This window comes from Primulina huaijiensis, chromosome 3 (assembly GCF_012295235.1).
Source record: "Primulina huaijiensis isolate GDHJ02 chromosome 3, ASM1229523v2, whole genome shotgun sequence".
Lineage (NCBI taxonomy): Eukaryota > Viridiplantae > Streptophyta > Magnoliopsida > Lamiales > Gesneriaceae > Primulina > Primulina huaijiensis.
The window spans coordinates 28,852,321-28,868,048 of NC_133308.1; the positions used below are offsets into that span (position 1 = coordinate 28,852,321).

At 34.2% G+C, this 15,728-nt stretch overlaps 3 protein-coding genes across 8 annotated transcripts; 2 read left to right on the forward strand and 1 right to left on the reverse strand.

The window, feature by feature from the left end:
- Positions 1–39: 39 nt before the first annotated feature.
- Positions 40–2,563, forward strand: LOC140974444 (phosphatidylinositol 3,4,5-trisphosphate 3-phosphatase and protein-tyrosine-phosphatase PTEN1). Of its 2 annotated transcripts, none has more exons than XM_073437900.1 (8): positions 40–329; positions 450–763; positions 844–1,020; positions 1,254–1,367; positions 1,562–1,750; positions 1,852–2,079; positions 2,166–2,267; positions 2,346–2,563. In XM_073437900.1, exons 2-8 carry the CDS (start codon positions 479–481, stop codon positions 2,472–2,474), a joined length of 1,224 nt encoding a protein of 407 aa, XP_073294001.1. In that variant the 5' UTR covers positions 40–329; positions 450–478; the 3' UTR covers positions 2,475–2,563. The 2 variants fall into 2 exon arrangements, with proteins under 2 accessions (XP_073294001.1, XP_073294000.1); XM_073437899.1 differs by having other exon boundaries at positions 41–274.
- On the reverse strand, positions 1,429–4,872 carry LOC140974445 (uncharacterized). Of its 5 annotated transcripts, XR_012174790.1 has the most exons (8): positions 4,713–4,872; positions 4,169–4,628; positions 3,778–3,916; positions 3,586–3,647; positions 3,267–3,405; positions 2,922–3,131; positions 1,839–1,895; positions 1,429–1,754 (listed from the first exon to the last, which is right to left on the reverse strand). XR_012174790.1 is itself a non-coding variant. In XM_073437902.1 (6 exons), the coding sequence occupies exons 1-6, from the start codon at positions 4,813–4,815 to the stop codon at positions 2,994–2,996; spliced, it is 1,041 nt and encodes a 346-aa protein (XP_073294003.1). In that variant the 5' UTR covers positions 4,816–4,872; the 3' UTR covers positions 2,918–2,993. The 5 variants fall into 5 exon arrangements, 1 of the variants encoding a protein (XP_073294003.1); XR_012174789.1 differs by having other exon boundaries at positions 1,429–1,895; XR_012174792.1 differs by lacking the exons at positions 1,429–1,754; positions 1,839–1,895 and adding an exon at positions 2,100–2,597.
- A 4,183-nt stretch (positions 4,873–9,055) lies between these two features.
- LOC140974446 (chorismate mutase 1, chloroplastic-like) lies at positions 9,056–11,874 on the forward strand. Its single transcript, XM_073437903.1, has 6 exons — positions 9,056–9,351; positions 10,170–10,389; positions 10,460–10,546; positions 10,664–10,807; positions 11,277–11,369; positions 11,468–11,874. The coding sequence occupies exons 1-6, from the start codon at positions 9,188–9,190 to the stop codon at positions 11,702–11,704; spliced, it is 945 nt and encodes a 314-aa protein (XP_073294004.1). The 5' UTR covers positions 9,056–9,187; the 3' UTR covers positions 11,705–11,874.
- The last annotated feature ends 3,854 nt before the right edge of the window (positions 11,875–15,728 follow it).

The window sequence follows — 15,728 nt, forward strand, 5'->3', positions numbered from 1 at the left end:
ACATATACATACATATCCGGTGATGCGGCTTCATTTTCTCCCAAGTTTAAGGCCGCCTGGATTTTGGACAGAAACACCAAATATAGCACAAAATATTTGTTCCACTCACCGCATCTGGTCATGAGCCCGTTCATCTCCTCATTGTGTCCCCCTTAAGAAACAGCCTCAGATTTTCAAAAGGGCCCCCCATTTCTGCATTTTCTTGATTCTTGGACCAAATTTATTGGCTTTTGATTCACTTTGGTTGATTCAACAAGGATTCTTGAATCAAACTGTAAGGCAAATATTTTGTGCTACTTTTATTTGGTTGGCACTATTGGAGCGTTTGTGTATGTTCTTGGGATTTTCTTTATTGTTTCTGCCAAATATTCCACGTTCGGTTCTCATCATAATTTATATTGCGACGTTAGACTGTCTCGTGACGTTAGACTGTCTCGTGATATGTGTAGGTCTCTCGCTCAATTCATGTAGCGGCCAGATGGGGTTAAAGTTTTCGAGAAAAGAGCAACAAAGGGCTGAAATTGTGAATCTGAAGCATGTTCAGAATCGGCTGGTGAATTGTCTATGGAGGAATTACATACGAAATTTGGTGTCGAAGAAAAGGAGGAGAATGCTAGTTGCGGGGTATGATCTTGACATGACCTACATAACTGATAGATTATTAGCAATGTCATTCCCCGCAGAACATATGCGAGCCATGTATCGTAATCCCCTATGGCAGGTCAAGTCTGTGCTGGAAATGAGACATTCTGGTCATTATAAGGTATGCATCATATGTTCAGAATCGGTTCTTCAAAATTTCGAAACTGTCATTCACGTTAGTCTGATGTTTGATATATTAAGGTGTATAACTTGTGCATAGAAGAAAATTACGATGCATCCCATTTTGACGGCCGTGCGGAGAGATACCCCTTTGACGATAACCATGTTCCTCCGATTTCAATGATCAAGGCCTTCTGCGAAGATGTCCATTCTTGGTTATCTAGTGATCCAAAGAACATTGCAGTTGTGCACTGCATGGTAAGTAGAAACCTCTAGTACTTTTCAATCATAGAAATGCGACATGATTCCATATCAACTGCACAAGAGGTTTGTGTAAAGACTCCTAAATCTGTAATATTTCCTCGCTAAAACACTAGTTTTTCGGATGTTGGGTTGGGTATTCGCTAGTTTGCGTCATTTTGAAACGAAACAGTTACAGAAAAAATCAGGTGGAAGCTTTCTTTATCCGTTTTCGGCTAACTTATGTGCAGGCAGGAAAGGGACGAACTGGGCTAATGGTATCTTCTTATCTAGTTTACACTGGCATGTCAGCAGAGAAAGCTATGGAAGTATATGCAGAGAGACGAACCACGAATAATGAAGGAGTAAGTTTCATAGGTGTATATATTTCAGTAGTCGAGTTCTTTATGAAAACTTAAAAGGAACAAAACGAAAGAGCTTGGCAATTCTATTGCGGAATAATTGATTTTTGTTTGAACAAAAATATAGTTACAAATAACCACTACGGACACAGTAAATCCTACTTCATTGGATATTTTTGATTCTTTAAGCATTGTAGGTCTCAATACCAAGCCAACGTCGGTATGTTGGATACTGGGAAAAGTTACTTTCTTTTCCCAGAGGAGTTAACCTTGGTCATCTTCATGTCAATTTACCAAAACCATGTGGAAGAGAGCTGCTGCGTATTCGATTATATGACACAGTCGACATTGATCATATCTTTGTCGTGGTCTCTGAGTTGCAAGAGGTACCTGCACTCCAAAAAAAAAAAAATATCATTTTGGCTGGACCTAAGCTCTTATGATGTTTTCTTGTTTTTTTTTTATCTATTCAACCTTCGTCGTGCAGAATCCTGGGAAGCGGTATTGCCCTCCAGTAGAAGTCTCCAAGAGCTGTTGCAGAAAAATTAGAAAAAGTTACGAAAGACCAAATATCCCACGATATTATTACTCATTTCTCAAGTGTGAAGGGCAGGAAGAAGCAGTAAAGCCTCGGTTGGTAGCTCAAATGGACACTGAAAGGTCCATAATTTACCAAAAGAATTGTCTTGGTTATGATTATGAGAAACCAGTACACGTACGATTTCCTGCTATTTTTTAACATGGTCTACTGTTTTGGCACTTCAACCCCAGAAAAACTGATTCATTTTGAGATTCTGGCAGATTAGAGGAGATATTCGAATAATTTTCTATGAAAAACTAATTGGGGGGCGTCTCTTCTATGCATGCTTCAACACAGCTTTCATTACTAGCAGTTTGTTGCAGGTACCTTCTTCACAGGTACTTCTTACATTCCCAACAGACTCTGATTTTCACTAAAAGTTTGTGATGTTTTTGTTTCAGTTCTCTCTTAGAGATTTAGACAAAGTTGGAAAAAAAGGCAGATCAATCTGTGGTTCTTCATTCTGCTTGGAGCTCTTCTTCGGTCCATCAAACGCCAACTGCTTGCTTGTGCCTTCATCAAATGCCTGACTTATATTTGATTCAATATATCAGATAAGTGAATTGTAACTGATTTTTTTAGGCGTCCTTCCTGCTAGAGGTTTCTAATAATCAGAAGTCATCAGAATTTGTTGGAATTATGAGAGTCCATTCCTGTAAATTTACCCGTCTTTTTGTCAAGTTTTTTGAGATAGAAAGACTTGCGGAATGGCTAGAAATGTTGGAAAGATATACCTTGGATGGGAATCATATCCAACAATTCAACACACTTGTCTTAAGAACAAGTTACATACCGAAACTTTAATTATAAAATTCAATACAGTTTCTTAGTACTATTTGGCCCTTTTTTCATGTAGAGTTGAACAAATCTGACAGCTAAATAAGTGTCACACGTTGCATTAATGGATGGTTACAAAACAAGAACCACAGTGAAAGTGTATTAGCTATGGGGATCAATAGTAGAAATTGAAAAAGTACCTGTCTGAAGCCTGCAGTAATTATTCGACATTTGTACAATAAAACATCAGTGCAATGAGCCGATAAAAGGCCTTAAAGTTTTGACATTGTCCTCGTTAACTTCCTTGCGGCAAATTCATTTGCAATGCTCAAAGCGCTATTACTGTGGCGCAGATAAAACTCGGCTAGTAGGATCTGTCGTTCTTCTTCCATTAGATCCCCATGACAACCCTACACCATAAATTTAAAAATAAAATGAAAGACATTCGAGATATTACAACATAAAAGTGTTTGTAAGACAGCTCGACATATTTTACAGTATTAATTTTACCCAAGTAAATGGGTTGTGGGAGAAGGTGACATTACCATGCGTAAAGTCCTGTCAAGTACAGCTTGGTGCATAACAAGTCCAGCAGCTACAGAGACATTGAATGAATCTACCATGCCTCTCATAGGAATACTGCAGTGCACATCTGATAGCTCCAGAGCCTCAGCGCTTATGCCCCTGAAATTAATAACATCAACACGCAAACTTCTAACTAAGGTTTCTGACCCCAAAAATGGTGTGATGTTCGATAAAAAAATCAAGAGTTTATTAATTGAAGCACTTTATTCTCACTATAAAGAAAAAAAACCGATTACACATATATAAATGCCACAAAGCTGGAGGGTAGAAAAGAAATACTTGAGTTCATTTCCAACGATTATTGCAGTAGGCCATGACCAGTCAATGTCATAGACAGATACCTGGAGAAAGTTCCATCTGTTATACTATGTTACTGAAATTTAAAGAATTTCTTTCCACCAAAAGCAATATCAAAATTGGAGTAGAAGACAAATTGATATTTATCAATTTATTGTACTCGTTTACTCATACCGCATCGATCCCCAAATGAGTTGTGGCAATTCTATAACCGCGTGATTTTAGAATTCCAAAACACTCTTTGACAGAACCCCAAAGTTCGATATCCAACCATTTTTCAGCTCCCATGCTAACATGTCGGTTGTCTCTATATCTACATTGTAGGCAAGAGAGTATTTATTATAAGAGGAAGCAGCCACAATGAATCAAGGACAACGTTTTATTATGCAAAGATGAAGTCAATGGTAAATTATTGAATGAATGTTCTCAAGTTATGGGGTGGAGACATACAACATAAGTTTTGAGTAGTATAAAAAAAAATATATGCAATCCAAGCATGAGAAAGACCAAGTAAACCATCTGCTTAATAATAAAAAAGAGTTTTTTGCTTCAAGCAGTGGTGCACCTTCTTGAGTTGCCACAGGACACAACATGGACAGACTGAAAACCAAGGGCATCAGCAGAACGAAAAGCAGCTGAAACATTGCCAAAATCGGTTAATCCTTCGACCACCAAACACAAGGAATAGGTGCGGTTTATCACCGCATTCCTAAACTTCTCCTTTCTCACGTCCATTATATACGGATCCATCGCTTCCAACACTTCAGTACTGCTTAAATATCCATCTCCTGTTTTGAATCTATTCAAATAAGGAAACCAACGACTCCCATGTTCATGATCATTTTCGGACCGTCGTTCCAGTTTCATCAATCTTAAAACATCGTCCTTGTTTTTCGAAAGCAACTCCTCCACATTATCCTTGTTCGAAAATTGAGGCAGTTCCGGGGTCTGTAATGAACTAGCGCAACTCACACAACCAAAGCTTCTGGAAATTGAAAAGGTCTTGTGAGATTTGAACCTAAGCCCTACATTAACGGGGAAAAATCAAAACTTGGTTCAAACAGCACAAATTTGAAACCTAAAAAACACAGACATTCAATGGATGTTACCAGAATGAAGTGGAAGATAGCGAAGGAAAGTTGAATTGGGTATAAATGCTCTGAATTCCACGAATGATACCGAAGAACGGATTAGGGTTTTGCAGCTGCTCATTTGTCTAGAGAAACACACAGAGGAACCAGGTCGGAGTCGAGTGAAGTGGGAGTGAAAGGTTTTCTTTAATTAAATTATGCAAAATATAAATACATTTACCAAAATATCAAATAATTCTTCCTCCAAAAAAAATCAAATAATTCTTTTAAATAATTTCTTTTCAAAAACCCTAATAATAAATAATATAAAAAAAGTGTCATTAATAATAGTATACTGGTAAAATTTTAAAATTTACAACAATAATAATATTACCAAAATCAGGGTTGAACAAATTTTAAGTTATACCAAAATATCAGCAAATTTGATTTAATTAAAAAATTAAAATCAAACAGATCGAAACGATTATTTTGGTTTGTAACCATTATTTTTGAAAAAACAATATTTAAAATTAATAAATCTAGTAAAAGTGATTATAAAAATCTAAAGATGAACTTTATTCAGTTTAATTTAATCGCCTTTTTGCAAAACTAAATTCGTATATCAGAATTTTACCAAACCGAATTTTGAATTGAGGAATTTAATTATTCTAACCATCTTAAAGCCATATTTTTCAATTTTTTAAAAAATAGCCTTTTTCTTGAAGTATTAATTAAAGAATTAAATTTCTTAAATTTTATAACCGAAACCCAGATATCCAAGCTCCTTAGCAATACACCTACCTTCCCTGGTGCTAAGTTCAGTTCAGTTCAGTTTCTTGTAATTCAGAATTCAGGTGGTTGTTTTGCAACTTTAGATACATCTTACATCAGATCCATCTTATGTTTTTTATTTGCCATAAAATAAATGTATTAATTGCGTAAACCATGGCCAACAAATTCCATTTAAAAAAATGCCAACACAAAAACATTTTCGTTTATTAGGAGGAAAGTGTTCGAGATTGTCACCGCGAGTCTCGCAAACGCAGTGCTTTTTGACAATCAAAAATTTTAGAGAAATTGGAATTTTTTTGCATTTTTTAAGTGGGACTTTGGTGTTTCAACTAAAGACTTATTTTTTCTTTTTTCATTTGATTTGTCGAAACATTTCCTAGAAATTGACAACTAAAAGTCATTTCCCTGTAGATAATGGTTTGTAACACAAGATCCAAATTTAGGACCAAGGCTTTGTAGATACTACCCACATAGGTGGTGGTGCTCTAATCCACTCAACACATGATACATGTGCTGAGTGATGAATCATGATCACTTATGCATATATCATGGTTGAATGAGTGAACTTGATTTATCCACTCAACTCACGTGTCACGTGTTGAGTGGATAAAGACACTACTCATGTTGAAATATGTAATCAATATTGTTTGGGGTCAAGAGAGTTAGATGGGAGCCATGAATTGCAAGAATCGTTTGGTTACTTGTATATGTCAATTTGAAAATGATGGGAAAAAACTTTTTCATTGAATGAAATTGAACATCGACTCATCAGTTATATCAAATCTTCACATAATTGACCAATAGAAAATAATAAATTAAACAAACAAACAAACAAACAAACACCACCACTAACACCAAAATGAGTCATTTATAGTGCGACAATTGATAATAATAATTATTTTTAAAAAAATTTAAGGAGCGTGACAATTGTTCTTAATTAATAGTCATCTGACACGTAACAACAAACTTGTGATATCATGACTATTTACAAAAAAAGATTTATAATGCATTTTATACGAGGACTCGCGTGCAGCCTCTTTTTGTCATGTGTATACTCAATAAATTTTGAGTTTACCGTAGTAATTTGTGAACTATACAATAATTTTTTTTACGTATCTATAGTTTTAGTTGAAGGTAAGAGGATTTAACCGACACAAAAGTTAGGTCTATTTACAAAAGATTTTCATATATTAGGAATATGGATTTTTTTCCATGTCCCCCCGCCCTCTCCTCGATAGATATCCCATATATAGATCGATCGATCGATCATTATTTGATATTAATCACATATAGAGTGATAAATAAAAACAATGTAACGTTGTTCAATAATCAAATCTTTATCGGGCCCAAAAGCCCAAAAATTTCCCATTAAACCCATTAACACTTGGGTTCCAAGCATCTACGAGTCCATTATCTTAGAGCATAGGGTTCAGGATAACACCACATGTATGTATGTATGTGTTACTCGTCACCAAACAAATCAGTGCAGGTGAATGTGGCTGAGCATTTTGTAGCTCGAAATATTATATTTTATTTGAATTGATGAATTTGATTTGTAATAAAAATTTAATTCAAAAATATATTTGAGCGATGATTTCAAATGACATCAATTTTAGTTGTATTTGAATCTATCATAATTACTACTAAGATAACGTTTACAAATGTATTTTTAAAAAATGATCATGAATTTTTATTTTACACATTTTTCAAAAGAAAAATTCATAATTATTATTTTTAAGTATTTACAAACATTAACGTGATGTTATAGTTTTTTTTTTTACATACATCTATCTATCTTTCTTTCTTTTATATATATAAAAAAAATTAGTTTGGGTTGACTTGGCTCGATCCGTGGACCGTGACTGTTGTCTATATATAAAATCATAAGTTGTCAACTTGAAGTCAACTTTATTTTCTCGACAATGTCCAAGTAATTTAAGACATAACATTCGTACTATTTAGACATGGTACCAATAAAGATTTCAACCATGTAGAAATACATATCTGTATGGAATTTAGCTATAAAGTTTGATTTTTTTTTACATGGGCATATGGAACTTTCTATAATCAGTAATAATTTCTTTCATTTGTAATCGAACTCAAAGCATTGATTGAATGTCGGAGTTTAAAGTATAGTTTGGCTTTTGAGATAATTTTAAAATTATATTAAAGAGTATATCATATAAAATTTGAAATTTAATTTTTTGAAGAAAAAAAATCAAATAATCTCAATGCTTACTACCATACCAACCAAAATGTGTAAATCTATGCTTAAAAAAATATGTACGTCACGGGTAAATCTTATTGTCGAATAAAAAATATAGTGCTTGCCACGGGGATTGGGGCTGGGGACTCATTTTATTTTATTTTTTTTAAAATCAAGTTTCCATTCATAAAAAAAAAGTATTATTTTGAAATACATAATTTTAGTTTACTGTTTTTCAAATTTTGAGAGAAGAACAACCTTGTTCTAGGTTAGTAAACCAGTTGTTAATTAAATTTATTTACCAATAAAAAAATAAACAATTATATATATATATATATTATTCAAATAGCAAAACTGAACCAAATACACTTTACAATCCAAAAACATCAATTTGGAGTCAATATTTAACCAAATAAATTGCTTGGATAGGAAGCTGTTGCCAAGAAGAACACTGCAATATTTCGAGTGATGAAGAAATATTGTTAAATGACAAAAACTTGTGTGAATCCGTTTCACGAGTCATATTTTGTGAGACAGATCTCTTATTTGGGTCATCCATGAAAAAATATTATTTTTTTATGTTAAGAGTATTACTTTTTATTGTGAATATCGGTAGGATTGACCCGTCTCACAGATAAAGATTCGTGAGACCGTCTCACAAGAGACCTACTTTTGTTAAATATAGATGCATGTTTATATATTTGGGAGAAACAAAAATAGAAAAAATTACCTATTGGATTTAAAATTATTAATACCATATCAAAAACTATAAAATAATCGTAAATCTCTCAATTAATCCGCCGGATTTAGAATTATTAATATCATATCAAAAACTACAAAATAATTTTAAAACTCTCAATTAATCCGCCGTATATGAAGGATCCTCACCACATAAATAAATTAAAGCCCACATATCCTACCGATCAAATCAAATCAAATTATTTTACACAGTAAAATAATAATAACTCGACAATTGCCACCCACCAACATTTAACATAGACAAATTTTTTATAAGATTGTCTTATAATAATTTGTTTCAATATTATATTTTATGTTTAAAATATTACTTATAAATCAAATGGATTAAAGTTGTTTGCAATGTGTTCTTTCTTAGTAATATAGTTAAGGATATTAACATTATAAGAATCTTATATTAAATAAATTCAAGATTATATATATCTCAAAGTAAAATGTATATTTGAAAATTTTAATTAACAGGTGTATCTATTTATATTGTTATTTTAAAATTATCGAGAGAAAAAATAGTTATAATTAGTTGTGGTAATTGGTATTAAATTAAAGATCTTTTATGAATTTAATATTCGGTTGGGCAAATCTCCACCAAACGAAAACTCTCTCGTCACATGAGCACATCTCACCTACTACACCCACACCCCCTCTGTCTGCCACCCAAGGCACAATAACAACTTCGTTGATTTTACGAAAGGAAAATCAACCACTTTTCACCATTGTTTTGTGTGCCTTGTAAAATAATTTTCTTCGTTTTCCTTGAAAAATGGAGGCGAAGCTGTTGAGGACCGTCAGTTCGAAGGTTCCATTGCCTAATACTCTGTTTGCCGCCCCTCCAACATGGCGCAAGAATGGCAACTTTCGAGTACTCAACTCCAGATTTCAGGAGCGTGGCATTCTGGCAATACAAGTTTCTGCAGCTCCCGTAGGGTAACAAACGAATTCCCTTTTCTTTTTTTTTTTTTTTTGTGTTTCCCTTTTTGTTTTTAGCCATTTTCATGATTGTTTCAACGGAGACATTTATTTTAATGGATATTGTCATTTTGCTTTCAGTGCGCAGTTTCTCAGTTGTTGAATTGGTTTATTTATTTGCAGTTAAGGGAGGTTTGCTATTAAATTTGCATTTTTGTGTCGAAAGCTCCTTATTTTAGGCCCTAAAATAAGGATTAAGCCTTTGAGGTGGTTGATATATTGTTCATGTTAGTTGGCTGTTCTTGTTATTCAGATGAAGTAATTGAACCTGATTATTTGAACTTTATGCTTTGGACAATTGGTGGTCTACTTTCTTTGTTAAACATATTTTTTTTTTCGGTTCTTTTTGGATGACTGTGATACATTTTACTCTCTTGCGTGCATTCAAGCCCTCAGGAGTGTACCATAAGTTTTTAGTCTGGTGTGCGAAAATTTTATTTGAAAATACATATATAAAAGACAGAATTTTTTTTTTAATTTGTCATAAGTTGCCTTCAAAATATTGTTGTATGGAATGACCTCAAGAAGACATGATACACAAGAAGTTTTGGTAATCGATTTAACATGAGAAAGCACAATTAGCACATTTGTGCGGCAAAAATAAATGGGAGTGCAATATAAATTTCTACAAAGGACATCAATTAGTTGACTTTCTTTGTTAAACATATGTTTCTTTCCGGTTCCTTTGCGATGGTTGTGATGCATTTTACTCTCTTGCGTGCATTCTTGTCCCATTCAGTCGAACTTGTCTTTAGGCCAGTTTCATTTCCTTTCAGATTGGCACCAAAAACCAGGGTAGATGAGACTCAAAGCTATACGCTTGAAGGTATCAGAAACTCCTTAATTCAGCAAGAGGATAGCATCATATTCAGTCTGGTTGAGAGGGCTCAATTCCGTTACAATGCAGAGACATATGATTCCAATGGTTCCTTGAATGGGTTCCAAGGTTCTCTGGTCGAGTATATTGTCCGAGAAACTGAAAAACTTCATGCAAAGGTATATTGAATCTTTTTTGAACCTTTCAGCTGTAAAAATTCGTGCAGTTTCTGAACATAGTTTGGTAAAGGTTGGAAGATACGAAAGCCCTGATGAGCACCCTTTCTTCCCTGATGATCTACCAGAGCCAATATTACCCCCATTGCAGTATCCAAAGGTAAGCTATAGAGGTCTCGTCTTTTCTTGGAGTTGATTGACATGAAGTTCACCATTCTTTCTCGCCTTCACCTTTTCTGCATCAAATATTAAAATGATTTCTCTCTTGGCTTTACAGGTTCTGCAACCTGCAGCCGATGCAATCAACATTAATGTTCAAATATGGCAGATGTACTTCAGAAGTCTTCTCCCAATATTAGCTAAAGAAGGCGATGATGGTAATTATGGATCGGCAGCGACTTGTGACATAATTTGCTTGCAGGTATACAATTTGTCAAGTCACTGGGAGATATTCCCTTCATGTAAAAATAGTTTACACTTCTCTTTTCTTTTTTTACTGTGTGTATATATTTAGACGAGAAGCTTCTATAACATTGCTGTTCAAGCTAGTTAGCACATAAATAAATTCGAGCATGTGCCTCTTTTATTACATTTTTTGGTCCATTATCTTGGGGGAATTGTGTTTGATGGTTAAAGTTTGAATATTTTTCATTTACTTTTTATTTACATTTCAAAAGCTACTTACGGGCTTTTTGTCAAAAATTAGAGTTTGTTGGTGGATATCTAGATTGACATGCACTTCCAGTTGAATGTTAGATACCAAGTTGGCACTTCAACTATGTGAAACTTGTTAAATCTGCAGAATACGACATGCTTGGTGACATTTCAATGTTGAAAGGTTTAGTGTTGTATGGTTTTTCTTTCTTTTTGATTTATGAATATATTTGCAGGCTCTATCAAAAAGAATTCATTATGGTAAGTTTGTAGCAGAAGCGAAATTTCGAGCATCCCAAGATGCTTACAAGTCTGCCATTAGAGCACAAGTAAGTTGATAATAAAATTAAATGTGAAGATTATTCATGCACACGCACGCCAAAAATTAGTGTAGAATTTTATGAGGTTGTTTCAATATGTCTTGTAGGACCGGGCCCAATTGATGGATTTGTTGACGCATCCTGCAGTGGAAGAGGCTGTGAAAAGAAGGGTAGAACAAAAAACCAGAAGATTTGGACAAGAATTGACGGTTGATGGAGGCGAAGATGTCAACAATCCTGTTTACAAGATAAATCCATGTCTAGTTTCTGATCTATATGATAATTGGATCATGCCGCTAACAAAGCAAGTCCAGGTTGATTATTTACTGAGAAGGCTTGACTAGATGAAAATTAAAGATGTTAATAAAATATATATTTCCTATAGTTAATGAGACCAATATTTGATATTCCCTTTGATTTGTTATCAGGAGAGTGTTGATTATTAATGTGTCATGTGATGATTAAATAGTTGTATATTCCATCCTCTCGATTTCATAAAACTCATGATAGACGATCTCACGAGAATTTGTGAGAATAATATTTTATTCGTGTGATTTATAAAAAAAATTATTTTATGTCAAAATATTATTTTTTATTTTAAATATAAATAAGAATTTTGATTTAAACGTTGGTAGCGAAATTTTCTAAAAAAATCCAGCATCTTAATTGTACCGATCATCTTAAAGAAATAAAGATATTGATTAAATTTGAGATTCCAAACTCTCCTGATATGCTTAATTGGATTTGGGTTAGGGATGACAATGGGTAGGGTATGGGTCGTATTTCATACATCCATTCTCATATCTATTTATTAAATTCATCCTCATATCCATCCCCATACCCATCGGGTATTGAATTTTATCCCTATATCCATCGGATTATCGGATACTCATACCTTACCCAAATACCCAATTATCATATACAATTGAATTTTTTTTAAATTTAAATTATTTCAATGAAGTTATGAATATTTAAAAAATTATTTAAATGAACAATACGAAAAACAANCCCAATTATTTAATCGGGTATAAAAATCCCTCCATACCCTCTTCTATTCGAGTCGGGTATCGGATCCTCCAACGAGTTCGGAGGAAATTGTCATCCCTAATTTGAGTGATTGATATTACTATATAAAAGTGGAAATAAAATGAAGTTCCGAAGGAAATTAATTTCATTCGAATTTTAATTTATATATATTTTTTTTAAAAATATTATTTAGTTGTCTTCGTTTATTGTAAATATTTACTTAATTGTCTTAGTTAGAAAAACAAAATTAAACTAATATTATTTAATTAATTGGTTAACAGGATCGAGTGATACATTATTTATATATATGGGAAATATAAGGGGATAACATTGGTGAAATTTCGTTTTTAAAACACAAAAACTCCAATAAGATTATCTCACATATCAATTTTCTGAGATGAATATTCAATCCGACCAAACTTTTTGAAAAAATATTATTTTTTTGTGCGTCTTCTTCACCATTGCGACTATCTCACGTGTCAATCCTTCCTCGAGAATAAGGAACGACGAAAAATTATTTCGGCATGTCGGAGTGAAAGACACACAATCGACAAGCCAGATATTAGTTCCTAATGCAAGAAAAAAACAATTGACGATCTTATTCTAGAGGGGAATACATGTCCACAAGATTTTCTCGCTATCTTATTTCTAGAGACATTGTTCATCAATGATCTTTTGGGTATACTTCTTGAATATCTAAAAGGAAAAATAGATAAATACTTATTAGAAACGATTAGAGTTAAAGGAACTAGAAATTGATCTTGCTTTCTATCAAGAAATGACCGCTTTCGCCCCCTTTCGGTAGTGTAGCATATGAGAATAAAAGAAAATTCCTCTTCGGTTCTCCGGGCAGGGTAGGTTCTTCTCGGACACACAGGAGACCGGACAGATGGTGTTCCCATATTCCAGTAAGTTTGTCATGGTGATCATGATATCTTCTGCCTTTTTTGATAGTCGCGAGCACATCCTGGTGAGATAATGTCAGAAGTTCTCAAAGCTCTGAAAGAGTTAAATGTTTTCTGGAAAAAGATTGGGTAATATGACATGAAATGCAGATGGATTAAACGCTAAGAATCCCATACATGACTATCATCAGAATGGAGATGAGTCTGCTAGCAATCTGCGGGCAATCATAAGTTGATGCGGTATATATATATTTATGGTCAGATAAGTGCCGACTCTCTTGCTCACAGATGAATGTCGTGCGAGCCAAGCAGATTTTTTGGGCCCTCTCATAAGGAGTTGGATTCCACAACGCTTGGACTTGCTAACTTCTCTTTTTGCAATTTTTAAGTTCCTAGAAGGAATCAGGAATTTCTGGAATCTTTGTGTTTTGACAGTTAAAAATAAGTCAGATGTGGTATGCAGCAATGTTCAAATAATTCATTCACTGAGTATCTAATGTAGGCTGTGAATTGTGATATAAATTATGTTGTTCTAAATTTGATCTGTTGAATAGAATAAGTCTAATTTTCGTTCATACATTGATAGCCAAATAATAATATGGGTCATCTTTAAGATTCCAAAATTATGAATGATTTTCCTCTATAATCATTAATCATCTACTCGAGAGTACTTGAGTTGATTGACAAAGCCAATAGGAGCAAGTTCAATTGAGTTCCACAGAAACAGTTCCCGATCTCGATTCAACAAATCCCCAGAAATCTCATCTTCACCATCCACTTTTTCTTGCTTGATTGTGCTATTTTTAATCTCTTCTTGGCTCAGTTTACAGGCGTTTCGAAGCCTTGTGAGCTGATCAGACCTGTCCAAAGAATACTTCATCTTCAGCTTCATGCACTCTGTTATCCCATTAAATGCATAAAGTGAAGCAGAAAATTTCCTCTCGTAAATCATTCCCTTTATAGCCTCAGTCAGCATCAAGGGTTCGTCTTCTTAGTCCATTGGCCTTGAAATCTCCTCGCTAACTTCAAAAGCCGAGTATTCGATTTCGTCCACAAATTTGAAGTCCACAGGTTCGAGACTGGCGGCAGTGCCGTTTCCTTGAAATTCATTTCCATTTCGAGTTCTTGCAGGAGATCATCGGATTCATGCTCACTGATTCGATGATATGCGCTCTCAGTTTGTGTCATGCTTGACACGAAGCTCAAGCAATTGTGTTCGTCAGTAGTAATCATGTTGATGTGTTCCAGGCAATAACCTTCATCAGAATAGTTAAAGAAATCTGTGAAATGGGATTCTAACTTATCAGGTCCTGCTTCATCTGTGTATTCTAATGCTTGTTTTTGTTGATCAACAAAAGCAATGGAAGACGAAGATGAAGACGAAGAATTCGAGCCTGGATTCAAGACATTATTGCTTCTTGCTTTAAGCCTGCTAAGAAGAAAATTTGTCATTTTTGAAGGCAAAGCAGGAGTGGAGGAAGAATTCGGCGAGCGCGGCCAGAAAATTGTTCTTGTGTTAGCCCCACGAAGCAAACATGCTGCCTCATCATACTGCATTTCTACAGTGACAATGCTAGGGTCTCAACACTTGATCCAAATCCATACAGCATGCGCCGTCCATCCTCAAATTATATTCCACGACAGGTTCAACCATATGTCAGGCTCGTTCTTGAACTATTGATCGTGTACACTAATCATATTCTGTTACACAAAGTTACATACCAAGTCAAGTCAATTCAGTTCTTCCTTCTGATCATATGTTTTGTGGCGCTAGCTTCAATTATGTTGTACCATAAGTGAGAGTAATTGAGATGCCATAAACCATATCAGCTAATAAAAAAACTCCGAACAACCATATATTTCCATTGAACTACTATACTAAAAATAAATTGATCTTCAGATTGAACATATGAGCTATATCATTCAGAGAAAACTTGACAGTGTCCATAATAAGATGACTAGTGTGTCATGCCTCTGAATAGAGAAAGCATATATCAAAGTTGACACACGTGGACAATGGAATACTATTGATTCGTACGAGAAACGTCATCAATTCATGTATAATGACAAAGATACAACCAGGTGGCACATTTAGTTTTAGCCATATACGTTGTGTTTAAAAATATACTATGCATAATTATCATTTATAAACAGAGTGTGTTACCTTTCCAACGTTCTGTGTTCCGTATCTTCTAGTGACTTTTCATATTTATCTAGGTCAATTCTTAGTCCAAAAAGCCCCAAACAACCTGATCGCCATCATCATTTCTTGGCTGGTTTCTTAGAATATACTAGAGGATCAAGAAAAGTAAACGAATTGCAACGTTTATTCCAACTGAAATCAAAAGCGTAAAAAGAATCATCCCTTCAATCTCTCAAATTCAATTGCTAAAATCTCTCACTTCCACAAACTAAGCTGCAAGATTGGAAAAAATTT

Coding starts and splice junctions, on each gene's coding strand:
- LOC140974446 (XM_073437903.1), top strand. CDS start 9,188: ATGGAGGCGAAGCTGTTGAGGACCGTCAGTTCGAAGGTTCCATTGCCT. Junction 10,390..10,459: donor CTGAAAAACTTCATGCAAAG/GTATATTGAATC, acceptor AGTTTGGTAAAG/GTTGGAAGATACGAAAGCCC. Junction 11,370..11,467: donor AGTCTGCCATTAGAGCACAA/GTAAGTTGATAA, acceptor TATGTCTTGTAG/GACCGGGCCCAATTGATGGA.
- LOC140974444 (XM_073437900.1), top strand. CDS start 479: ATGGGGTTAAAGTTTTCGAGAAAAGAGCAACAAAGGGCTGAAATTGTG. Junction 1,021..1,253: donor TTGCAGTTGTGCACTGCATG/GTAAGTAGAAAC, acceptor ACTTATGTGCAG/GCAGGAAAGGGACGAACTGG. Junction 2,268..2,345: donor TTACTAGCAGTTTGTTGCAG/GTACCTTCTTCA, acceptor TTTTTGTTTCAG/TTCTCTCTTAGAGATTTAGA.
- LOC140974445 (XM_073437902.1), bottom strand. CDS start 4,815: ATGAGCAGCTGCAAAACCCTAATCCGTTCTTCGGTATCATTCGTGGAA. Junction 3,917..4,168: donor TCCTGTGGCAACTCAAGAAG/GTGCACCACTGC, acceptor CCTACAATGTAG/ATATAGAGACAACCGACATG. Junction 3,406..3,585: donor ATCGTTGGAAATGAACTCAA/GTATTTCTTTTC, acceptor TATTAATTTCAG/GGGCATAAGCGCTGAGGCTC.